Source organism: Medicago truncatula, chromosome 1, assembly GCF_003473485.1.
Source record: "Medicago truncatula cultivar Jemalong A17 chromosome 1, MtrunA17r5.0-ANR, whole genome shotgun sequence".
In the NCBI taxonomy this organism is placed as follows: domain Eukaryota; kingdom Viridiplantae; phylum Streptophyta; class Magnoliopsida; order Fabales; family Fabaceae; genus Medicago; species Medicago truncatula.
In genome coordinates this window covers 28,846,368-28,872,086 of record NC_053042.1, presented here as the reverse complement: position 1 = coordinate 28,872,086, position 25,719 = coordinate 28,846,368, and the positions used below count along the sequence as shown (strand labels likewise).

At 35.8% G+C, this 25,719-nt stretch overlaps 2 protein-coding genes and 1 long non-coding RNA gene across 3 annotated transcripts; 1 reads left to right on the top strand and 2 right to left on the bottom strand.

The window, feature by feature from the left end:
- Positions 1–624: 624 nt before the first annotated feature.
- LOC112418588 (uncharacterized) lies at positions 625–2,121 on the bottom strand. The gene is made up of 2 exons (XM_024774996.1): positions 1,140–2,121; positions 625–1,013 (listed from the first exon to the last, which is right to left on the bottom strand). The coding sequence occupies exons 1-2, from the start codon at positions 2,119–2,121 to the stop codon at positions 625–627; spliced, it is 1,371 nt and encodes a 456-aa protein (XP_024630764.1).
- A 3,192-nt stretch (positions 2,122–5,313) lies between these two features.
- On the bottom strand, positions 5,314–8,421 carry LOC11415131 (probable fructokinase-7). Its single transcript, XM_039827120.1, has 8 exons — positions 8,043–8,421; positions 7,810–7,959; positions 7,330–7,722; positions 6,686–6,895; positions 6,398–6,595; positions 6,138–6,278; positions 5,745–5,861; positions 5,314–5,671 (listed from the first exon to the last, which is right to left on the bottom strand). Exons 1-8 carry the CDS (start codon positions 8,400–8,402, stop codon positions 5,546–5,548), a joined length of 1,695 nt encoding a protein of 564 aa, XP_039683054.1. The 5' UTR covers positions 8,403–8,421; the 3' UTR covers positions 5,314–5,545.
- A 206-nt stretch (positions 8,422–8,627) lies between these two features.
- Positions 8,628–9,784, top strand: LOC120576121 (uncharacterized). The gene is made up of 3 exons (XR_005642227.1): positions 8,628–8,967; positions 9,114–9,231; positions 9,586–9,784. It is a non-coding gene; the product is annotated as an uncharacterized lncRNA (long non-coding RNA).
- The last annotated feature ends 15,935 nt before the right edge of the window (positions 9,785–25,719 follow it).

Below are 25,719 nucleotides of genomic sequence, written 5' to 3'. Positions count from 1 at the left end.
AGATAGACACAAAAAATAGATGGTGGATCCTACCACTAAGTGGGTTCCACAATCATTAGTTATATTTTATTTTTTTTCAAGATTTTATTGTATTTATCTCTCTAAATGTAAGAAATGGATAAAATCTTACGTCGCAATCCCTGATATTTTGTAAAATTATAAAAAATTAAAAAAGTGTCAATCTATTTAGTAATTGAGCAAGGGCATCCTGATATGATATGTGATGTGAACATCAACATAACAAAAAATAAAAAAGTCTCGTCGATACAACCACAATAGCAATTCGATTAAAATTATTGTGAACACTTTTAAAACATTTATATAATCAATTTCTCATAAAATTCAATCTTAAAAAAAACAAAAAATAATAATAAAAATGAAGATGGTTTTTTCCAAGAAAATGCAAAACATTATAAGTTGTTGGGAGAATATGAATTATATTAGTCAAAGAATAAGAAACATACCTGTCTCACAAAAGAGTGGAGAGTTTGTTGATGGCAAGAGCCATTTGTTCCATGTAGTTAGCCATATTAAGAATGGTGGCATTTAGGGTGGGTAGGAGGAATTCTTTTCCACCATGGGAAAGTCACTTTTTGACCTCTAGATCAAATAGAGAGCACACTTTTATAGTGGACCCTCAATCTTGAAGTTTTTCGAGGGGTCGTCTCCGAAAGGGACCAGCTCGAATTCACCGTCAGGAACAGGTCTGAGAAGTTTCGAGTTGAACTGATCCTTCTTTTCCCGTTTTTGTTCCTTAAGGTCTTCCTTGGTGAACCTGGGATCAAGTTCCACCAAGTTGGCATCCAGAGTGCTCGCAGCAGCTTTCCCTTTGTCTTCAGCAGGTTTTCTGGATTGGGAAATCGAGCTCTGGGTTTTGTTAGCCTGGAGGAAACATCTTCTTGCAGCTTCGATGTCTCCGTTGAGAGAGGCGATGATGCCATCTTTTGCATGGTATTTCAACTTCAGATGGGCGGTTGAACATGCGGCCCCTAGTTGTGCAAGCCCGGTTCTCCCTATAATGCAATTGTAGAGAAAAGGGCATTCGATCACCAGAAATGGGATCTTTATTGTTCTCTCTGCCTCCTTTTCGCCGAAGGTGACCAGTAGTTCTACGTATCCCTATGGCTGGGTAGATGAGCCGTTGAAGCCGTAAAGTTCATTTCCAACGTAGGGAGAAAGTTTTTTCTCCGCCAGTTGAAAAGTATTAAACAGGCTAGTGTACATGATGTCGCACAAGGCCCATGTGTCAATTAGGACTTGTCGGACGTCTGAATTGGCCATCGATGCTCGCACGAGCAAAGGAATGGCTGAATTTGAAGCTCCACCAGGAAGTTCTGAATCATAGAACGCCAAAGGTGGCCTTCCTCCGTGGTTGGAGGGGGCTAGCAAGTTTACACTCATGAGTTCCTCGAACTTTCTCTTCATGCTCTCCATGGAGACGTTCAGTGTTCCTCCCGTGATAACGTTGGCGGAGGGGAACTGCTCCCAGGTGCATGAATAAGGGGTGATTTCCACGTTGTCAGGGAAGTCACCGAGATGTTCTATGGACATGGCAACTGTCTTACCAGGCTCTGAGCCATCAACGATAAGCTCGACGGTTTTTCTTTCTGCTTCTGGGTTTTTTACGAACTGTTTGAGTCGTCCTCTTTGAATGAGGAGCTCAATAACATCTTTCATATGGATGCAGTCGTCAGTGGTGTGTCCATGGCATTTGTGGAATCGACAATATTTTGTTTTGTCGACTCCCTTCCTCTTTTGAGATGGGGCCTTTGGTGGCTTGATGCCAGCTTCTATCAGATCGGCTACCGCGATCTCATCGAGGATTTTCTCCCCTGACATGGCTAAGGTAGAGTACTTCGTGAAGTGACCGTTGGGTCTTTTGCCTTCCCGAGTAGCCTTGCCTTCCTTCTTCTTCTCGTGGAAGGGTTTTTTGGAGGACTCAGCAGCAGGCTCCTCTTTCCTGGATTTGTTGAGGTTGTCCGTATACAGCTCTTCTTCATAGGCGATGTAGATCTTGGCGATCGCTAGGAACTCGTTGAGAGTCCTTGGGCGATCTAAGCGGACAACCTTCTTGATGTCTGTGCCTTCGCGCAGACCTTTGGCGATGAGGTACCATTTCATTGTTTCATCAGCACCCCGTACCTGGACAGCTTTCCTTGAACAATGACTTCAAGGGATCCTACCGTCTTTGGCTACGTCCTTGAAGCGGTGAAATGGGTCGTGAACTCGTAGCAGAGGTCGCGCCATGAATCGATGGAGTTTCTCTTTAAGTTCTTGAACTGGGTGACAGCTCCTCGCCTCAGAGTAGTGATGAAAAGCTTGCATTTGACGGCGCCTTGCATCGACCTGTAAGTGAGAACTGCCTCGATGTTCTCGATGTGCTCGTCCGGGTTAGCTGTCCCGTCGTATGAGTTCATCTTTGGAGGCTTCTCCAGCCCGCGGGGGATAGGAGCTTCTTGGATGGTCGTGTGAAAGGACCGTAAGCATTTCGGTCATTTTGGGCACCACGAGTGTCCTCGGAGCCATAGGGAGACCGTCTCGGAGGGGACCACCTTGGAGGAGTCCGCCTGGGTGATCTCCATCTGGTTGACCTCCTGGTGTAACTCGGAGATCTGACGCTGACCGAATGGCGGAGGGATCTGGAACGTGACTGGTGAGGGCTCCTTCCTCTTCTGCTACGTATTGGGGAAGGAGTCTGTTTGGCTTTAACTGAGTGGCGCGCTTGCTCCAGATCCATCAGGCATCGGTTTTGTTCCTCGATTAACGACGTCTGTCGTTGAACCGTGCGGATCATATTACCGACGAGGGCACCAGTTGGTGTGGTATCTTCAGGCGTCTCCGTAGGTCGTTGGGGACCCTACAGAGGCCTTTGTTGGAGAGGAACTATTTATGCTGGTTCCTCCCTGGGTGAATCCACAGGTGAAGGTGAGGATGTCATGCCATCCCGTTGAGGGATGCGTACCTCCTTCGTATCTGGGAATTGACATCGTTGGCAGCCATATTAATTTTTTGGAAAGCTTTGGTTTTTAGGAGTATAAAAAAAAACGGGGAGAGCTTTTATTTCCCGCATACGGCGCCACTGGTCGTATCTGATCAGAAGGTGATTGCCGGTGTCGTGAATGTGGTGGTTGAATACGTCAGAATGCTTCTTGGATCGGATGGGAGAGGGGGGGGGGGGGGGTGTTCCTGCAGGCACTCTGACGCTCAAGTCAGTAGAGATCAGAGAGTGAGGGTTTTAGAGGAAGAGAGATTCTACCTTGGTGACTGCATTGAGTCCCCTATTTATAGAGTTAGAGGGCTGCAGAGCCGTTGTAATGGCACACCTAACTCTGACGGTTACGAAATCGTGGGAAGTGTAACCGCCTGTGAGTTTATTGTGGGAATGTTGAAAGAGACGTTGAGGTTCGTTTGAACCGGTCTCTTTCGTTCTGTGCACCCCCTTGCTTGGAAGGGATGTGTCGCAAGTAATTTTGCAAAACGTGGTGTTTGGGCTTTGGATGATATTGGGCCTAAGTAAATGGACCAAAGAACCTTTTGGCCGGTCCATAACAGTTGTATTGAGGGATCATTTTTAAAATTGAAGACTATCTTTGAAATGATTAACAATTGTGTTTAGACCCAAATTACTTTTTTTTTAATGGATTTAGACACAAATTACTAATGTGAAATACCAATAATAGTACCACCAAAGTAATTGTTAATGATGCGAATCAATTTTTTTTTGAAGAGTAATTGTTTGCAATTTGTTCAGTAAATTTTTGTGACGTAGTACTTTTCTTTTTATGGACACGAGTAGCCTTAGTAGCTTTTTTATTTTTCTTATTATTTAACAATGAAGTAGTGATTTTCTTGGCCTTTTGAAGATCATGGAAAACTTTGAGGTTAAAGAGTGAATGATAAGAAGAACCGGGGGAAATGAGATCTCTTGAGAGAGTTTTTTTTTACCCGTGATCAATGCTAAGACATATGGCTATTTGGATTATGATAAATTAGAAGAATTAACGGATTAATTAGAGAATATGTGGTGAAGGAAGAGATAAAAAAGGTTATTTATATATATATATATTATCATAATTATGAATTTAAGTTCTCCTAAAAAAATATTAATTGAATTTAAAAAATTTGCACCCTAACCAATGTCTTATGTCTTGGCTACACCATTGCTCAAGGAGAAGCAAGCCCACTTTAGTACCTTGAAGAGAATAGAATGCAAGAACAGGGGAAAGCTCATTAAATTTAGGGTTAAATATGTTTTTGGTCCTTATAAATATACCAACTATTCGTTTTAGTCCCTCTAAAATTTTCCTTCAACTTTTAGTCCTCCAAAAATTTTCCATCTTCACTTTTGGTCCCTCTTTTAAAGTAAACTCATATGTAGAATTCATATTTTTTAATAAAAATTTGCAGAAAAATTCATAATATTATAAGAATCTCTCCTAAAAAAATTTAGAATTTTTCAACAAAACATGAATTTAATATGAATTTTTATATTTTTGAAGGTTAAAAATTCATATTAAATTTATGTTTTGTTAAAAAATTCTAATTTTTTTTTGAGAAATATTTTTACAATATTCTACACATTCCTGCACAATTTCATTAAAAAAATAATAAAATTAATTTAAAAATAGGGACTAAAAGTAGTGATTGAAAATTTTATTGGGAGCAAAAGTTGAAAGGAAAATTTTAGAGAGACTAAAACGAAAAGTTTGTATATTTACAGGGACTAAAAACATATTTAACCCTTAAATTTATAATGTGCAGGTACGATTATGAGTCAAACATGATCATTTCTAATTGACTTAACTTTTATGTGGAGAATTGTATCTATTTGATAGGTGAATTACCACTTTGAATTCTAAAATCAAATCATACGCTGAAAAAATTATTTAAAACATTGAAATCAATGAATTCATTTTATGTGTCAATGAATGTCTAAATCAAGTTCTTAAAGATAGAAAGTCATTTTCTATCAGTTAGTAGAGACAATTTATAATATACGTAGGAGCTATGGTTCGAACAACCGAGACTCCACTTACTCACCTTAAGTGACATCATCTATTTCTACAGCCATAGAGTTTTGAAGGTTAATTGTGGTGTGAAAGTATTTTGAGATCTTCTCTAAATTCCAATACTAGTTTGTCAATATTCTTCCCAACCATAAGATGGGTTTGCTGCTGAATAGGAATTATTCCACAAGATTTTTTTTGAATAACGCAATAATGTGTGGTTTTTCTTCAAGCATTGACGGATTAAAACCCTTAGAAAGTTATTTTACTTTTAATTACACGCGGATTGGTTCTTCGAGCATTAACGTATTGAAATCTTAAGAGTCAAAATGGAAGAAGATAACACAATAATTATGAGTTTAAAATAACAAGATCAAAACATATGCGCGGCTGCTGGCATAATCAAAAGGAAATCCAACTCAACATATTGATCTGTTCTAGCCTGAATGTTGCATTGCAGTACAGGACTTCACAAATTAGTGCCATCAAAACCAAGTCAGAAGGTTAATCACTCACTCTTTGTCAACATATATTACATTTTATAACAGCTGGTGTTGCAGGACATCATCTTTTGTAGGTAATGCAGAAATTGCCCCTCTCCTGGTCACCATGATCGCGCCACATACACTGGCGAAATATAACGCCTTCCGGAGACGTTTCTCATCCTGCCACACAAAATAAACACTCACAACTTTTTTCTAAATCAACAACTAGAATGTGTAAAGATATCTGAATTACCTTGAAAATACTCGGGTCAGAAGCTATGTAGTAGAGAATCCCACTAACAAATGCATCACCAGCACCAGTTGTGTCAACAGGTTCAACATTTAAACCTCTAACTTTTCCCTTAAAATCCTGCACAAAAATTTAGTAATCACTATTAGCTGAATGCTGGTCACTCACATGACAAGATAGTACTGTGAAATATTAAACCTCGAAGAAAACCTTGCTTATGTTTTACAACTTGCCATTCGTCATTGAGTGTCGAAATTGTTAATTTACATTCGACAAGTCACAGCCAACATTTTATTCCACTCATCCGAATAAAGAGCAAAGAAAATAATGAAATGAGGGATTATAAAACCTATTCAGACAATTAAAATACGAGTTAAATGACTTTGGCAAGCTTACGTTAGTGTAATATCTACAACCCTCCGACCCACTGGTAACAATTAGAAGCTTGAGAGTAGGGTGAAAAAGCTTTTTTATTACATCATCATCATCATAAGGATCACCAGCATCAATCAAAAGAGTGATCTCATCTTCGCTGATCTGCAATACATAAGAAATTAACACTTCAGATAGACTCAGGGAAAGAAAATAGAATGACGTGCAATGGCATTTATAAAGTGTATTGCATAAAAGTGAAAAACTAGACAAATAAAATTTACCTTTATGACATCGGCTAGATTCCATATGCTCATTATACCCTTTCGAGCAGCCTCGGCTGATGGCCATAGTTCCAATCTGAATTTCGGATCATACGAGAGAATGCAATCACAGGTTTTAGCAAAACTCAAGGCAGCAAGATAAGACGCCTTGCAATGCTCATCAATCAAACCGATGGAACCATAATGGAATATTTTAGCTTGCAATCAGTATTAAATTAAAATTATACAGACTTAAACCATCGGTCTTTATGGCCACATTTTATAAACAAAGATGGAAATTAAAGGCACCTTCTTGATGAGTTTACGATCAACCTCTGAATACAGAAGCATATTAGCACTAGGATTACCGGAAAGCCAGCACTCGCGCTCCCCATCAGCTCTAAGGAAAACATAATGCAACTGGGTGCTGGCATTAGAATCAACCAGCATGCCAGATGTATCAACATTATTTGCCTTTAAAACATCAACCAACGTATACCCATATTCATCTGGTCCAACCTAAAACACAGATGGTAATGAGTTAAGCTATCATTTTCTCAGCCAACATAGATTCACTTCCCTAAAATTCAGAATACTACTGCAAGAAGTATTATTCCTAGGTACAATCTACAAGTAAATACATGATATCTGTAGGAAAATCTTTTAAACTAATTTAATTTAACAATAAGAAAAGGGAAAAAGGTAGAATGTGGTGGAAATGGGAAGTTATGGTTGGTTAGGTTTTAAAAGATATTCCTCAAAATGCATGAACTTTAACCATTACATTCCCAAGCTCACTTTTCAGTGAGTTTATTTGTTTACCTTGAAACACACACACACATGCCATTCAGAAAAGTGTAATCAATTTCAAATAACCCAACACATTACAGATTTCTTAAATATGAAGATTTGAACAAATCAAACATGGAAGTCCTGTAGACATAGATGCACACCTTGCTCATAAATGCAGATGAACCCCCCAACTTAGAGATGCCAACTGCCACGTTTGCAATAGCACCACCAAGATCTCTCCAGCAGCAACCAGACGGTTCGTGAATGCAGATGTAATCTACCAACAGTTCATCAAAACAAACAACCAGTCCACCAGTTTTGCTGCAGCCTTCTGTTATGGGAAAATCAGCCTCCTTATTCCGTAAGTTAACAGCAAAACTACCTTTGTTTTCTAGGAAAGTCTGAGTGTGAAAACTATATGTGTAGGGCTTGGACACTTCATCCTTATTACCAGCTTGGACGTCATCATCAACTAATCCTCCTCCCAATACTATAGTATTTTCAGGAAGCATCCAGAAACATCCTTTGGACACGGTTACATTAGAGAATTTGACCTGCAAGTAGCAATAGATCCCTGTAAGTCCAATAAGAATATATATATATATATATATATGTATGTATTCAGATGACATGGAAGAAACCTTTAATCCAAGAGGCGCAGAAGAAGGTTGAATGTCTTCAATAGGCCTGAAGTAGTTCTCTACTCCAAAGACTTTATTAACACCATCGGTCATTGACAACGTCAACATCCTACCTTTCCGTGGAGCAATGAGATTCGTAAATTCATCGACCTGCCAATGCATTTGGGTGTGAATAATAAAAGAAGAATACAATCAATTAACTGAATGGAATGGAACGGGATCGAAATTGAAACCTGCAATATGAAGGGACCATCGAGAGTAGTTATCGATGTAGTTGGGAGCATTAAATCATTACGGTTATGGGTAGGAGGAAGTATACCACTACCACAAGAATTGAGATTGGAAAACAGAAACTTCTGGAAACAGATTTCAGCCTTTTCGAGGTCATTCAAGCCATTTATCGAATCCCCTAGTTGGCGAAGACAATCAACAACTTTTTCTCTCTTCAAATAAAACCCTAGTTTGATAAGCTGTTGGTAAATGGGGCAATCGGAGACGTCCGCGACCGTTTTCGAGGGAACTTTTTGATGTTGCGGCAGAGACTGATCTACGACGGCGGCGGCTGTTTTGCTCCTTCTTTTCCCCTTTCCCATGGTTTTGTTTTGCTTTTTTTTTTCTTTTCAGTTGTAAGCTGTGTGTGTGCATATTTCTTCCAATCTTGACGGTTTTGCTTCTTTTCCCCTTTCCCATGGTTTTGCATCTTTTCCCTATCATCGTTTCTTTTTTTTATTTTAAAAATTGACACAGATTATAGATTTACAATCTATCTATTAAAGGAATATCATGCTGCAAGTTTTCCCTAGAATTCACTATGCAAGGAATACCATTTTGTACTGATGGCATTGAAGCGCGGGAAAACCCCAGGTTTTTCAATTTGGTCTGCCAATTACCGTTTTACCCTTTTGGTGGAAAGCATTGGCCTGTGCACACTGCACAAGAGCTGGACGGTTCACACTGCAGAATTGACAAATTTCATTGCTGAATGCTGAAGGTTTGAAATGCGGGGTCATCATTACAAACCCATGTCATCATTAAGTGCTTATGAAATAAGCTAGAAACAGCTTATGGACATGTCATAAGTTGTTTTTATAAGCTTTTCTCAGACAATTTTTCAAGTGTTTATGCAGGTATTTCTGAATGACAGATACCATATGAGAAGTAAGTTCATCCATTTACAGTTCCCAAATTTATTCAAATATTATTTTTTTTGTTTCAGTTCTTTGGTGATTTTTCCCTACAAAAAATGATGTTGATTTTTCACTAAAAAAATGATGGTGATTTTTTTTTGTGTATATTGGAATTAGATGCTCATGCAGAGTGTCAGGAAGCAATTTACCAAGTTGTTCGGGGAAGCTTTCAAAGCTAATGTTCTCACCGAACCTTATGTGCAAAAAATGGCGTCAAACATGCTGATTATCAATGGTCAGTTTCTCTAAATCGATTCATTTACCCTCTGTTTGGATTTCAACTCAGTTTAATTACATGCATGATGACTTATGAAAACAGCTTATATATTAAAAATAACTTATACATAAGCACTTAATTAAGCCGTTTATCCAAACAGTCACATAGTGTTTTAGTTGCACTGTAAATTATTCAATTTTTTTTTTTGGCATGGTAGATATTCAGTCACTTCGATGTTTATCCCCTAAAAGTTTTAAAAGTGTGCATTTATTTTATATCTATCCTAATTCACCAACAAATTGAAAAAGTATTTTGTTATCTTATGTTCCATATCTATTTATGGACTGTCATGTTTCTACGTAAATATGGCAGCAACACGGGTACAAGGATACGCGATGGAGGCTGTCTGGTCATTTTAAAAAGAAGAATGGAAAAAAGAAGAAAGTCATTGACATTGCTCTTGAGGATTTAGAGTAAATCTTAGTGTTCTGTCTCTTTTATATTTCAGTAATTTTTTGTTGCTTCATTTATATAGTTTGAAGATGCTGAAGTTTTCTTTTTCTATTACCAAGCCTTTTCAGTCTTGAGATCTTGGCTTAAGAAGAATTTTCTATCTGGTAATGAAGTCTCCCTCTTCAGATGAGCTTACAAATTCTCATGCAGCTTATTTCGTAATAAAGGAACGCTTCTTTTTCTATGTAAGTGTTTTCTCCGCTTGCTATTCAATAATGATATATAATCTGGTTTTTAATTATGGAGTCCATGCAGCAGAATTTCGTCATGGCAGAAGAACTCATATATATTTTTTTCTTGCATGTAATTGTGCCATTCCTTTAATTGTCTGTTTTTACGCTGCTTAAGAGCAGGATATCAATGCTTACTTATGCAAGAATGTCTGTTGTGTTAATTTATCCAAGTTCATTGTTTGAATGAATGTGTTAACGAGAATATAGTTCACACAGGTCTTGGTTGATGGTGCCAATGATAAGGTACTTATGCCAATCATGTAGACAGATGCAAGTAGTAAAATAACATAGGGTCTGAATGGAGTGACTGCACTTGCATGTGTATACTTCATTTGAGAGTCATGATCACAATCTTTACTCAGCTCAATTGTTGCTGTTTTTTTTCTTTGGTTGTAATTCTTTGTGCAGCATGATTCATTGAAATGTACGGCCATTTGAAATTCAGTTTATCTTTCATTGTATGAAGTGGATTCAAGCAATATTGTCGGTATAAATAGCCTGAATTAATATCAGAAACATAACGTGAATTCCACCTGTGTTTGGGATGCACACAAAAGCTTACCATTATGATACAAATACATGTTTGTTGTTAGTGTTTTCTTTATTGTTATAACTCAGACTGTGAACAATTGTAGAGCATACGTTTAGCAAGGGTTTCTCTAAATTGTGATTAGAGGTTTATTATAGATGATAGACATAATTATATGCATCAAAGATGGCACTATCAGAACAAAATCATTTTAATTGGCTATCAACTATGCATTTGCAATACTGGCCCTCTCTTATTAACTTCTTCTAAAACTATTCATGGAGTAATTGTTGTGGGAATGGTTTAGAGAAATTATGGCGGTTTGAATGATCGGTTGTTTCTACTTGGTTTGTGTTTATATTGATATGTACGGTGGAGATCTATGGTAGAAAGCTATGGCATGTTAGTTGGGAATTAATAGGGTAGTTGCAATTTACGTTAGATTTATGGTCTTCCATATCTAGATGAAAGATTTTGCTGTCACATGTGCATCATTGTTTTGTGATAATTTTCAAGAGTTCTTGAAGAAATCCATGGTAGAGTGTGTAGAGGGAGAAAGCTTATGCAAACCGTCCAAAAAGTAACATTTTGGTCATATTACCCCAATTTCAAAAGACATCTCTCGTGATTGGACCTTTTCTTCTGCACACATGATATATTTTTCAAATTGATTGAGTTGATTGTAATCAAAACATATTGATCAATAGTCTATAACAAACCCGCGCGATAGCGGGGGTCAAGCGTCTAGTTACAATATAAAGATGAATTCTGCTCTTTACCCAACAAAAATTGCTCATCCCCAACTGAACAGACAAATTTACTCCTACGTGGGTTAACTCACGCCAATTGTTTCCTTAAGCGTGACTTAAGTGTTATATCATCAAAACAAAAACACAAACCTTCATTTTTCCAACTTCTCAAAAAACAAAATTTTCTCCTCCAAGTGCGATTTTCACCATTCTTGCGCCAATCAAAGCCAATTTCTCCCACAATATCAAGTAAGTGATGATCATCCTACTCCATTCCATTTTTTTTGGTTGAAATTTTAGAATTTTGTAAGAAATTTAACATTTCTAGGTTTTTATGAATTTGTCTTGCGTGTTAGTTTTGATGATTGTTAGTGATAAATTAAGTTAGAAAATGTATTTTAGATGTTGTTTAGAGTGAAATGTGGTAGTTTTAGGTATTTGAAATTGTTTGATTTTAAGTTGATTGAAATATGAACTCTAGGTGTTTGATAAAATGTCTCAATGAATTTTTGTTTTTGTTTTTTGGATTGTTAATGATGAAATTTGTTAGAAATATGTTTGTTAATGTTGATTATAGTTAGTTAGACTGCAATGTGATAGTTTGCAGATTGAAATGACACTGCCTAAATATAAGTGTTGTTGTTGAATGGTTAGAAATGTTGTTGATTTTTTGCTTGCAATGTGACAGTTTGCGGATTGAAATGTTGTTGACACTACCAAAAATGTCTCATTGAATGATTTTGTGTATTGAAGATTTGAAAGCTGAAGACTGAAATTCCAATGCAGCACAATGCTGGGTTTGATAAGGCGGTCAAGCAAATTTTAGTTTCAATATCTAAACTTAAAAGTTAAACCTTGACCAAGTTGGATTGTTTATAATTATTCATATTTCTTTTGGATCGAAATTTTACCTTGATGAAGTTCATTGTGAGGAAATGCCCTCTTAAACTTATGTATTTTACCCTCTTAAATTGTTGTTGAATGCACTAACTGAAGTGTGGTAGTGGTGATCTTTAGTTGGAACATGAATTCAGCTGAAATTGTTAGTGTGGTATTGCTGGTCTTTTTACATTTTAACTTTATTGTATTGTTGGGACTTAAGATCCATTATTTGTTATTGCTTAAAATCACTGTTTTAGAAAAGAGTTTCTCTTGTCAATGTTGTATTGAAGGATCATTTTTAAAATTGAAGACTCTATCTTGGAAATGATTAACAAATTACTTTTTTTTTTAATGGATTTAAACACAAATTACTAATGTGAAATACCAATAATAGTACCATCAAAGTAATTGTTAATGATGTGAATCAATTTGATGAATTATTAGGAGCACGATATACTTCAAAAGACTATGACTACTCTAACAAAAATGGTCATGATGTATAAATAAAAACAAAGGAAGCAAAAGGTAATACTCTAGGACAAAGCAGCATTAACATATTAGGCTTTCAAAGTCCAAACAATCTCAGAAACGGACAAGAAGGTGGACTTGGATTTGGAATGAAAATGTGAAGAATAGAATCTATTATTAATCCACTTAGCACGGCATTTGCAACCTTATAATCAGTCCAAGTCGATCGCTATCCAACACCTTCAGAAATTTCACCAAGAAATTAATGATATTTCTTTTTGTTTTAATAGATTCTATTCTTCACATTCATGTTCAATGTTCAATATTTTGTTTACTTTCATTAGCGTCAGAAGTGAATGGCAGAAGTTCACAAGGATCAACTAGTATGCTCTAAAATTAAAAACAGTTGATAAAGTACTTATAAATGTTGGAATGTTTTAATATTAATTATATTCCAATGATATTATGTGGGTAAATATCTCTATAATAATTATATTAGCTATTTATCAATTTGAAGCCTTAATTGATTAGTGATCAAATTAAGTAATAAAGCTTATAAGATTTCTATTTAGAATATTAATTAATTAATTAATGGATATGAACTCAATGGGTGGATGTCTGAATGACCCATTAACGGAAAAATGGAAACCCTAATTGTCATCTAATATAAAAGATGCTATGATCACCAAGACACCGTATGTGGCAAACTCTCTCTTCTCCCCATCTGAAGAGGACTTGAGGCATAAATGTACTGGTTGAGGAAGAACCAAATCAGTTTCCACTAACCGTGTTGATGTTGATGTTTGTTTCAGATCACCTCCTCTCTTTATCGTTGTTGTCGAGAGGGCTACCACCAAAGCTTCATCTTCAGGTATTCCTAATACTTTAATTCTTACTATTCTTGATAAATCAAACATGGCGTAGATCCGTTCATATTCATGTTCAATGTTTTGTTTGCTTCCGCTATTGATTCATATTCGTTGAACATGTTTTATGAAATCTGTTTTTATTAAGATCTAAATTTTCAACAAATGGTATTAGAGCATGTCTTCATGTTTTGATTTATCGAAATTGGTTAATATTATGTGAATTGTATGAAACCTAAAACTTTGTTTTATAGGGATTCTCGTTTCTTCGACAATGATCAAATCTTACCTTTCAATTGAAATTTATAAAACGAATGAATTTGCGTTGATGTCTCAAATTTGATGTACGGTGCATAATATTATAATTAATTTAGAACCTTAACTTAATTTTGATGAATTGAAAGGAACCTAGTTTCAGTTGTAAATAATAAGAGCCGTATTTGATTATAAAGAAAATAATTTTGATTCATATTTGGTTTCTTAGTTTTTCGGCTCATATTCGTCATAAGTGATATTTTATTTTGGTTGCACCAAATGATTTTTTGGTATTACATGTTTTTGCCATTCACACTTTCAGCACTTTTTTTTTTTTTTTTTTTGTGTGTGATTGCTGTGCACAATTTTTCTCGTGAGAGAAAAGAAAAAGAAAAAGAAAATGATGAATATAGTCTCTTTGTAATTTGGAAATTCTTTATTTATGAATTTTTACTAGGTCTTCTCTAGAATTCATCATTGATGTTTACATGAATATCATGCATCCAACCACCATGTTGTTATCATTTTTGAAAGGGTTAATAGGCTTTTACCCCCTGTAATATAGGTTATTTTTGATTTTCCTCCCTGTAAAAATTTTTTTTTTTCAGATTTCATCCTTGTAAATTTTTTTTTTTGTTTTAGAATATCCCCCTAAGCATGCACACGGTGCATTTTTGCTGATGTCGCATGATGCGTCACCTTTTTTTGATTATGTGGCGCTGACTATATAAAAAAAATTATACAATCAGCGCACCACGTAATCAGAAAAAGGTGATGCATCATGCCACATGAGCAAAAATGCACAGTCAGCATGCCTATGGAGGTATTCTAAAACAAAAAAAAAATTACAAGGATGAAATATGACAAAAAAATTTTACAGAGGAGAAAACCAAAAGTGGCCTATATTCCAGAGGATAAAGGTTTATTAACCCTTTCTGAAAATTTTCATGGGTCGGTTCAGTACTGTGTGCATAATTTTGGGTGTAAATTAGACCTATGGGAAATTTTAAATCTTGTCATGTTTATGATGAATCCAGCCACTATGTTCCACGTTATTGGCTTGTATTTTTATTTTTTTTATTGAATAAAATAAAAGGGAATTAAATTTGAATTTGAAACAAATCCATAAAACCCTCTCGGCATTTTTTGTTTTTGTTTTGTTTTATGGATATATATGGTTTCATATCCATTTGAAATCAAATATGTGAATTTGTTAGATCCTTCATATAATCATATTCGGTTTAGAAAATATACAAGTATATTGGATTCATGTCGAATTTAAATTTTGCAAATCTTTAAACAAATCTTTCGGTTTGACTTATTTATAAAGTTTTTTGGCTAAACTGTACTTTTCGCCCCCTATGTTTCAAAATGTTGCAGTTTTGGCCCCCTATTAAAAAAAATAGCAATTTTGGTCCCTTTCATCAAAAAATTGCTGAGAAGACGCCACGTGTCCCAAAAAAGGGGCCATAATCGCAACTTTTTGTAAAGATAAGGGGTCAAAAAGCATATTTCCCTTATGTTAGGAGGTCAAAAGAGCATATTTCCCTAAACATAGGGGGTCACTTTTGCCATTTTTTTTAATAGGGGGCCAAAATCACAACATTTTGAAACTTAGAGGGCGAAAAGTGAAGTTTAGCCTATTTTTTTTTATAAGCAAGGAGAGAGGACAGACATCAGGAGACATCATCGACATCCCAACTAGGTTGGCACCCCGAGATACCTTCCTCCTTTGCCGAAAAATCAATATTTGGATTTCATTTGTTTTAAAAATTTGATTTAAGATGATTTTTAAATATCATTGTCATTTTTCATAGCTTAATTTCTATTTGAAATTAGTTTTGATTCACAAAGATTTTATACATAAAGTTTATTTTGAAAAGTAAGCACATAAAGATTAAAATATATTTATGATATATTTTTTGCTTTTAATAATGAATCTCAAAATCCTTTAAAAAAAAAAATAATATAATGAATCTCAAAATATTATAAATATTTTTTTTTTTTGTGCATAAGGTAAGAATTTGGTTCTTTAAAGTTTGAGAAATAATAATTCTAATTTTGTTTGTTTATTTATAAACATAAAGTATGTTTTCTTATTTAGGAAATAATTAAGTCTGGAGTTATTCATTATTTTATTTAAAGAATCAATTGGTATATATGAATCAATTGTGGCATGAATATTTTGGTTTATATAAGATTCAATTTTCTTTTGGTTTAAAATTGAATATATTTTTTTTAGGGAAAATATTTTTTCTTATAACATGATTATGATGTTAGAGTTTATTTGTAACGCCCTAGTCGTTATTTATTTATTTCTGATTTATTTAGAGTCTTTTATGTGATTTTAAATAATTATTGTTGATTATGTGGTGTGTTATATTTTATTATATGATTTATTTTTGGTATTATTTAGAATAATGTGAGAAATATAATTATTTGGAGTTTTGGGGGTTAAATAAGAATTAATAGAGTTTATGAGGAGTTAAGTAATATTGGGAGGTTACATTAAGTTAAAAAAAATAGAAACTGTCAGTCAGAAGTAATTCACGTACAAACAGAGCTTTTGGAAGAAAAAGGGAGAAGAGTCAAGAACAGCCAAGAGAGGAAGATTCTGAATTTTGTAGAGTTTGTTCGTCTGAATTAAGGTAAGGGTGAGGTTTACTCTCAATAGTATAGATTGAATTCTGATTTTGATTCTAACATGAGGGTTTTGGGGTTAGGTTTTGATCATTAGATTTTGAATTGAAGAGTAAAATCATGTTAATGATGAGAGATTGCGTACATATCATAGGTATAATCATATAGCAATGCTGTAATCAGTTTTGGGGATTGAATTGGGAAAATTGGGACTTTTGGTGAAAAACTGCAGAATTCACGTAGTCTGGTCTGTCGCAATTCGCCATGGCGGAGAGATATTTCGCCTGGCGGATCATTCCAGTAGCTTTTCGCCATTCCCTCGCCATTAGTTCGCCGTGACGAAGCATCACAGTAGCTTTTCGCCATTTCCTCGCCATTAGTTCGCCTGGCGAAACATCTCAGTAGCCACTCGCCTTTTGCTCGCCATAACAAGTTGCCTTTTTTTTTGTTGAGTTCGCCAGGGCGAGCAGTATATTTCGCCTGGCAAAAGTGCCCAGTAGCTGAAGCCATTTTTGAGTTTTGTGTACCTAGTCGTACGCACTGTTTTGATTGATTCTTTTGGTTGCAATAATGATTATATATGATTAAATTATTTTACCAAGAACATGAATGATTGTTGATTGTTGATTTATGTATAATTACACTTAAACAAATTATACAAGTTGTTGAAATTCATTGCGAAGGTTGTTGCGTCATAGCTGACCATGTTGATGAGTAAGTCATATTCATATATGCATTATTGTGTAGCAGTTGTTGTTGTCGTCGTCGTAGATCATGTTGTCGTTGAGTTGTACGTTGATATACATAAGTGGAGTTCATTGCATAAACATAAAGTGGTGAGGGCTCATGCCCTGGAACGCCTTGTCGTTCAATTGGTGAGGGCTGATGCCCTGTGAATGCTAGTACATTCAATTGGTGAGGGCTTATGCCCTGTGAATGCTTTAACCATTAAAATCGGCGAGGGCTCATGCCCTGGAATGCCTTGTCATTCAAACACATAAAATGGTACCACATGCATGTGCATTGTCACATTTTGTTATTGAGTCGTAGTGGAGTTGTCATGTCATTGCATAAGTCGTTGTTGTTGGTTGAAATTGCCAAATGTTGATGATGTTGTTGATTATGAAATATATATGTATATTGAAGAATTATTGTTGTTTAGGGTGTTAGATTCAATTGATGAATTTTATATCTATTATTGTTGTTTGTGAATCTCACCCCTTCTGCTTGAAAATGTTGTCATTCGTATGGGTAACTTGCAGGTGATCCAGAATAGTAGAAGTGGTGGCTCAAGTGTCTAGGGCTCTGATACGTAACGGGATGGGAAATAGTTGTTTTATTTTCATTCCTTATTTATCAATTTTGGAACATGTTGTTGGAGCCTCTTTATTGTTGCTTGTTAAACATTTGTTGATGACTATTTATGTTGAGGCCTTTGTGCCAGGATTTATTATTGGAGAATTAATTGTTGGATGTTGATGTTAAATGATTGAAAAATATTCCGCTGCAAAGTATTGGTTTAACTATTAAGTTGATTTTAATAAATAGTATTTTATTCTATTTAGAAATTTTGAAAAGCAGTGTGACAAGCCCGTTTGTTGTTGAACTCTGATTATTTTATTTAATATTTAATTGTTGGGATAACGAGGTGTTACATTATTGTTATTAAATTTTCTACAATAATATTTTGTCTCTATTCATGCATTTTGGATATATTTCATGCTATTTTTGTTGTTGCTTTTATGTAATATTGGTAAATGCATTGTCATACACACGTTGGTGTTGATTTGTAACTTGCATCTTCTTTCAAATTCGTGAGTTTGTCTTTACACTTAAGTATTTTCATACACACATTGGTGTGATATGTGACTTCACGCTTAACACTTAAGGGTTGTCGAGTGACTTTATGGTTGCTTAGCAACATAATGTACTAATTCAGCCTACATTATGTCGGTAGTGCCTTGTAAATTTAAGACCATTCCCATTTAATTTGCTGTGAAATGTCTAGTAATTGCGGTTGTTTAACTTACAAAAGACGTAGTATGAAATTATCCATGTGAGTTGTCGTCGGCCCCAAGGAAGGCACAACTTGACAGGATAGTTACATACATATGATAGTAAATGTATGGTGATTATAAAGTAATTATCCATGTGGATAATAGTATGCCCAAAGGTGACTATTATTTGACAGGACTTATCACCAATGTTTGATCATTACATTGAGAGTAGCGCTTGCAGTTAATTCTTAGCAATCCAAAGATTGTGTTTTAATGGTGCGCTTGGTATCTTGTTAAGGTCTTTTATTTACAAATAAAGAAGCACATTTCTTTAATATTTTACTGACATAGGTGATGATGTTGTGTTAGTGTAAACTTATTTAAATATTTAAGAGTTTACATTCACATATATTATGATAAACATATAACAATTATAAGAATCTATTCTTTGTTGTTTGATCATTGTTGTAAAGTACCACTACCAATTGATATTATTGTTTAAAGACTTGATATTGATGGTGCACTAGGTATTTTGGTGAGTGTTTTTGCTACTTTTGTTCTTTTCAAGCTAATATAGTTTAATGTATTTGTTAATTTAAGTTAAAAAATTTAACTCTTAAAAGCTTTAACTTTTAGGAATTAAAGAATAATATTAATATTGTTCTTGGATCTATACCTTAGATAAGGGTGGTGAAACTCACATTCTCTCACAAATTCAGCACCTAATGTGAGAATCAAGTTTGATAAGTGAGTATACACCAAATCTCATAGGTCACGTGAGATTATAAAGCTAGAATATCATATGTATTAGAGGTGTTGTTTAAGATGACAAATTTTATCATATTTTCTTTGCTTCAACTAAGGGGCTTTTAAAGCAGTATAAAGAAAGACAAGCTCTCATTGGAGAGTGAGTATTTCATTAAGATTATTAGGCAAAGAAAATGATAGAGCACATTATTTAAATATTTAATTTGTCTAAGACACTATAATTTTGACTATCATATGACTTGTTCGAAAGTTCAGTAATTTCGACTATCATATTTCTTGTTCGAAAATCCAACATTTAGTACCTTTTGCACAATTAAGTTTATAACTGTTAAATTATAAAAGATAATTTGGTGAATCATTATTTGAATTAATTTTTTGTTTAAATTTCTCTTTGAATAAATCAAGATATTTTTAGTTTTATTTTCAAATGATGATTCAATGTGTCTTTTAAGTTCAATTATTAGAGTCAATTCAGTTATGACTTGTGACATTCTATATTGTTAAGCTTTTTTTTGTTACAATATTGTTCAAGGTTTTGAATACTATAAGTTTTTCGTCCCACAAATTAAGAAAATTTTGAGATATAAATTGTTAAGTTTTCTTGAGGATATTGAGTTTGGGGAGAGATATGGTAATAGAACAAAATTGAATGAGGAAGAATTAGTTCTAAACTAATTCATATAGTTACTATTGTTATAGTATATTTAGAACCTCATAAGGACATTATTGTTCTTCCTCTCGATCAAGTTAAAAAATTATGTCGAATAGATCAAACTCAACACCCTCAAGAATTAGGGATTCTATTGTCATTAAGAATTGACTGAAAAGAGAAATTCTATTTAGTTTAATTGAAATACTCTATTAGGAGAGTCATGATACTGATTTGCTTATTATAATTTTGGAGCTGTATAAGATGGATTTCAATATAGTGTTTCTTAATGATTTTCGGGTGTCAAGTCATTAATTAGGCTTGAACCTTTCAATCTTTGATATTCTCTATTTTTTCTTGGGAAGGGCAAAATTGAGAAAAAATCCTTAGATTCTAAGTTCGGGGGTCGTTTTCGCTATGAAAGCCTCCCTTTGCCCGGTGGGAGCGTTCGAATAGTAGAAGAACTCTGGAGATGTAGCAAGATTGATGGGCTTTGCCTTCATTGGGAACCCAAACTCTCTCATAGCAAGCTCAGGATTGTAGTTGATTCCCCCATGGGTACTAAGAAGAGGTACATTGAGAAAATCTCCACAACCAGTAATAATTTCCTTAACCTGAGCGGCGGGAGTGATCCAGACCACCTCGTTAGGAGAGAGAGTCATCATCCGCTGTGAGTAGGACCAATTCTCCGAGTTGTCATGGAAAGAGCTCGGAAGGTGAGAAATAAACCACATATATAGGAGAGGCACGCAGCAAAGGATATACCCACGACCTTTGAGAGTCCGGTCATGGATAGCATGGTATGTGTCAGCTAGCAAGGTAGGAACCGGATTCCTGGAATGGAAGATCTCAATAGCATTCATATCCACAAAGTTGTCGAGATTCGGAAAGAGAATGAGCCCATAGATAAGCAATGCAAGAATAGCCTCGAGTGTGTCCTGACAAGTGGTTTTGAGATTAGCTTGCTCAAGTAGATACTTTGAAGTGAACCCTCGGATGTGAGACTTGGTAGTAAGATGATTGGAGACATCGGAAGTCTTGAGATAGAGATCCTTAGCAATAACCAAAGGAGTAAGAGAAGTCCCGGGACCGGTGAAAGGCGTCTTCTCGGCTATAGGTGAATCTAACAAGTGGGAATAAGCCTCAAGAGTAGGGACCAACTGGAAATCCGGGAAAGTAAAGCAACGGAAACTCGGGTCATAGAATTGCACTAGAGTGTGCACGAGCTTCTCTTCAACATTGGTCTGGAGAATAGTAAGCAAACCACCATATCGGAGTCGGAAACTTGTTTGATTCTTAACCTTGAGTGCCAATTCTCTCAAACTAACCAAATCAACCTCCTTGAACTTGTAGGATTTAGTCTTCTTCATACCTGTGATGTTTACAAAGTTTTTAATTTGTCCAACCCTTTGATGAATGCATGAGAAAAATTTATGCATGAATGCATGTATGCATGATTTTTTTTTTTTTTCAATTACAGAGAAAACATGGAGGGTTGAGATTAAAGTCGAGGAGCCACGGGCGGACACGGTGCCCGGTAAACTAAGGCTTAGGATAATAGTAACCAAGGTTCTAATCAAGTTCCCAAACTGCAACCTCTCTTACGTTTATCATGGTAGCACGGGACAACGTCCGTTCCATGTTTATTCGCAAGAAGGTCTGGCTTGAGTGTAGTATCGCGTGACGACTAAAACTCGAGACAACACTCGGTTTAGCCACCGCACTACGTCCTAAAAAGGCCAGGGATGGGTTTGGTAACTACGGTTCATAGCATCGTCGGACAATTGAAAGCAAAGTGCCTAAGCATGACAACACACGCCGACAATATTGCTCCCAAAATGCCTCAGCTATGTGAGATTGATCGCATAACCCAATACACGAGGCAACCCTCGAATCGAATTGTCGATTATATCTCTACCTATTCATAAGTTCACTCAGCCCGGGTATAGGACTTTTGATATTCTCACCCCACACGTCAAATGAAAATAAACAAGTATTCACATATGTAAGCAATAAAACAAAGCGTAAATATAAACTAAGGAAAACTAGGCGTGACCCGCTTAAAATGTCCCCAGTGAAGTCGCCATTTCTGTTATCGCGATTTTCGGGTATCAAGTCATTAATTAGGCTTGAACCTTTCAATCTTTGATATTCTCTATTTTTTCTTGGGAAGGGCAAAATTGAGAAAAAACCCTTAGATTCTAAGTTCGGGGGTCGTTTTCGCTACGGGAAGGTGTTAGGCACCCGGAACGGTTATGGTATTCCATAAGAACCGTTTTCCTAAGTTTATTTCTACGCTTTATTTTTTATTGCCTACCTATTGAAAAAAAAAGGTTTTATTTGAGTGAAGAATGGGGAAAGAAGATGATTGAGATTTTATTTTACTTGGCTTGGAGGAGTTTTAACTCATTGCCTACGTACCCTTTTAAGGGATCAAAACCAAACGTAGTTCATTCTCGAAAATTGTTTTTGTTTTTGTTGGTTGATTTTAAGTTTGAAAAAGGAATTTTGAAGAATGGAGATGAGAGGCCTCAAGGGCATGAGATTTGGAAAATGTGAGGTGGAAGTAGTTATTTTGCAAAATAAAGTCTAAGTATGATTAAAATTCATTAAGATTTTTTTACTTAAGAAAACAAAAGGAAAATGAGGAGTTTTGACTCCTATTTTAGAAAAAGGTTTTCAAGTGAGGTTATTCACACATTTTTTTGGGAAAATGATTTTTGTCTAAGCGTTGTAAAACCTAAGCATACATCTAAACATACATTCCCTAATCATACATCTAGAATATCCATGTCGGGTGTGTGCATGTGTCGGTGCTTGTGTCGGTGTACATCACTTATAATGTCCATAGTCCTTTACATCGAATCCTAAATACATGCTATGGTCTTGCAAGGAATTAAAAGGAAACTAATCTACCTAAAATTATTACAAGCCCATTTGGTATAGAAATGAATAGAAAAATAATGCCTAAACTATGAGATGGATGAAATATGAAATGAAATGATTAGTATCATAAGGCATAAAAATGGTAAAAAAAAGGTAAACAAAATTGAATAGAATAGCAAAAAAGAAAAGAGCAATGAAATGAAATAAAATGGCAAAACATACCTAAAATTGGTTATAACACTTAGACATGCACATGACCTATAATTCTCTCATCATAGCAATATTAAAGGGGTTTGATTTTGAGCTATAATGTGAGGATAATAAGGACACATACAAGCCAAGCATTATAACGCAATTATAGGAATATTTTACACTTTATTTCTTGGCACAAAAAAAGCACATATATTTTTATCATTTTTAAACATGTGAAAAGCATCACAAAATAAACCAAAAATGAACTAAAAACAATAGGAATTTTTCTAGAATTTTGAGAGAAAAATTGAGCAAGCAGGGGTTCAGTCAGCAAGAAAACATGGTGTAAACAGCACAAAAATGCAAAAACGTGCAGGAACCTTAGGCCCAAACCCAAAGCCCAACACCGGATCACAGGAAAGTACAGGGACCGTTGGATTGATCTAGGAGATGGAAACCTAGATCCAACGGTCTAGATTGAGGGAAAACGAACCAGAATTGGACCGGTCCGGTTCAGTTGGTTATAAAAAGGTTTGGGGACCGGTCCAATTCATTCTCCCTTCTCCTCTCTCTCTCTAACCTAAACCTAGTGAGAGAAGCTCTCACCTCTCTCCTCTCTTCCGGTCGTCTTCTCCGGTGAGCTTCACCGCTCCGGTGGGGTGGTTTGCCGGCCCAACAGGGCGGCGCCGCCGCACCGGAGATGAGAAACTCCTCCGTTTTCAAATTTTTTTTGCAGATTAAGACATCCTTTTTCGTTCTAAGCATGAATATGGCATTGGATTTTGCATGCAAGGTTCGAATCAACGTAGATCTGGAATTTTGTGTTTGCGGTTTACAAAATCTTTTTCTTGTTTTCTTAGTTCTTTTCGAATGGAAACTTTCAGAGCTTCACGGATCTACGTTAGATTCGTCCTTGTTGACGTTTTTTATGGAAAAAAAGGTGTTTAGGTTTTACCTGGAATTTTGAATCGGAGGTTTCGAATCAGAATCTTCAGGGAAAGCTTGAATCTGGTTCTGCTTGTTGATTTCTTGCTTTAAAACCGAAAATAAATCGGTGCTGTTCCTTCTTCTTCTTCACCGGTTCAGATTCTGCTTCTTTTTCTTCTTCTTCTCACTGATTCCTTCGTGATCGGTGCTGGAGTTTGCCAATGGCGAATTCGCACCTTGAATTGCGAAGGAAACCGATTCGATGATGAAGATTCAGTGATGAATCTCTGAGAATTGCGAAAGATTCACTGAATTTTGTGTTGAATTGTGATTCTGGAAAATCTAGGGTTTGAGTGTTCTTGGTGCTCTTGGTGATTTCTGAGTTTTGATCCTAACAGAAAGGAGAGAGAAATTTCTCTTTTGTTTGTGATGTGGCGTTGATTCTGTGGATCTGTGTGGCAATGTGCACTATTTATAATCTGACAAGTGTGCTTGAGACCCAATGAAATGGTGACACCTGGACTTGTATGAAAATGGCTCGGCCTTGGACTTGTTGTGATCTAGGGACCTTTCTGCAAAAAAGTAAAATTGAGGACTAAACTGCAATTAATAAAAATGGGTTAAAAATGCAATTTTGAAAAGTTTTGGACAAAAATGCAATTTTGGAAACCTTTTGAGGGACCAAAATGCAATTAAAAGAAAATTGAATTAAAATTGGTAATTTGAAAAAAAAAAGTAAAGTGAAACCTAAAATAAAATCAACAAAAGGACTAAAACGAACCAATTACTGACATGAGGTATTTTAAAATACCTCCCTGCCGAAATTTTGACAGGAAAAGACCAAAATGCCCCCAGGGACTAAACTGACTCAGATGCAATTTTTGAAATGATTTTTTTTAACAAAGACTCAACAATGATTTGTACAGACAAATTGAAAAGACTCAGAGGCCAACACAGGGACTAAAATGGGTTCCACTGCAGGAAATGACCAAAATACCCTTTTGTATGATTTTTTGAAATAAAACGCAAGAAAAGTAATGCGATGCTTCTGAGAGTTCTTAAATGACTTGAAATGCAAGAAAAGACAGACAGAGGCAGTAAAATACGCTGGAAAAGAGAGTAAAGGTTCAGAGTAAAATAACAGAGAATTGACAAATATCAGTGTTAGAAAAGAAATTTGAATGAGTATTTTTAGGTCCAAAATCAGGGTATAACAGCTGCCCCTATTTAAGTTTCTTTGTCCGGAGGGTCAAGAGACGGAGTCTTTGACTTGACGGGACGAAGATACTTAAATATTAACATTTGCACTGTGTTTGGACGTAAAAATACGCTTGTACATTTTCAAATATCATGAATGCCATGCAACATTTAGATTATGAATGCGAGACAAACGAGAGTTGGAACTAACAAAAGATGTCGTATCCATTGAGGGATTGGTAGACATTGGCAAGATAACAGATAACAGAATAGGTAGGGGACTAGGAACAAATTGACGGGTACAAGCTGCTCTTGGATTGAGCTGGGCACTTGACCGGGGATAAAAGCAGACAAACAGGTGCGAGTTGTTCTTGGATTCGAACTGGTCACTCAACTGGGGACATGGAAAAGGTGGACAGGTACGAGTTGTTCTTGATTCGAACTGGTCACTCGACTGAAAGCAAAGGCAAATAGATAGGTGCGAGCTTGTTCTTGGATGCGAACTGGTTACTCCACCGGAGACAAAGACAAATAGACAGGTGCAAGCTGCTCTTGGATTGAGCTAGCCACTTGACCGAACAGAAACAGATAGACAGGTACAAGTTGTTCTTGGACTTGAACTAGCCACTTGACCAAAATCATAGACACATAGACAGGTACGAGCTGTTCTTGGATTTGAACTGGTAACTCGACCGATAACATTGAAAAATAAACGAGTGCAAGTCGCTCTTGGAGGCGAACTGGTTACTTGACCA

Coding starts and splice junctions, on each gene's coding strand:
- LOC11415131 (XM_039827120.1), bottom strand. CDS start 8,402: ATGGGAAAGGGGAAAAGAAGGAGCAAAACAGCCGCCGCCGTCGTAGAT. Junction 6,896..7,329: donor CATCTGCATTTATGAGCAAG/GTGTGCATCTAT, acceptor TCTGTGTTTTAG/GTTGGACCAGATGAATATGG. Junction 6,279..6,397: donor ATCTAGCCGATGTCATAAAG/GTAAATTTTATT, acceptor TATGTATTGCAG/ATCAGCGAAGATGAGATCAC.
- LOC112418588 (XM_024774996.1), bottom strand. CDS start 2,121: ATGAAATGGTACCTCATCGCCAAAGGTCTGCGCGAAGGCACAGACATC. Junction 1,014..1,139: donor TGAACTTTACGGCTTCAACG/GCTCATCTACCC, acceptor ATTGCATTATAG/GGAGAACCGGGCTTGCACAA.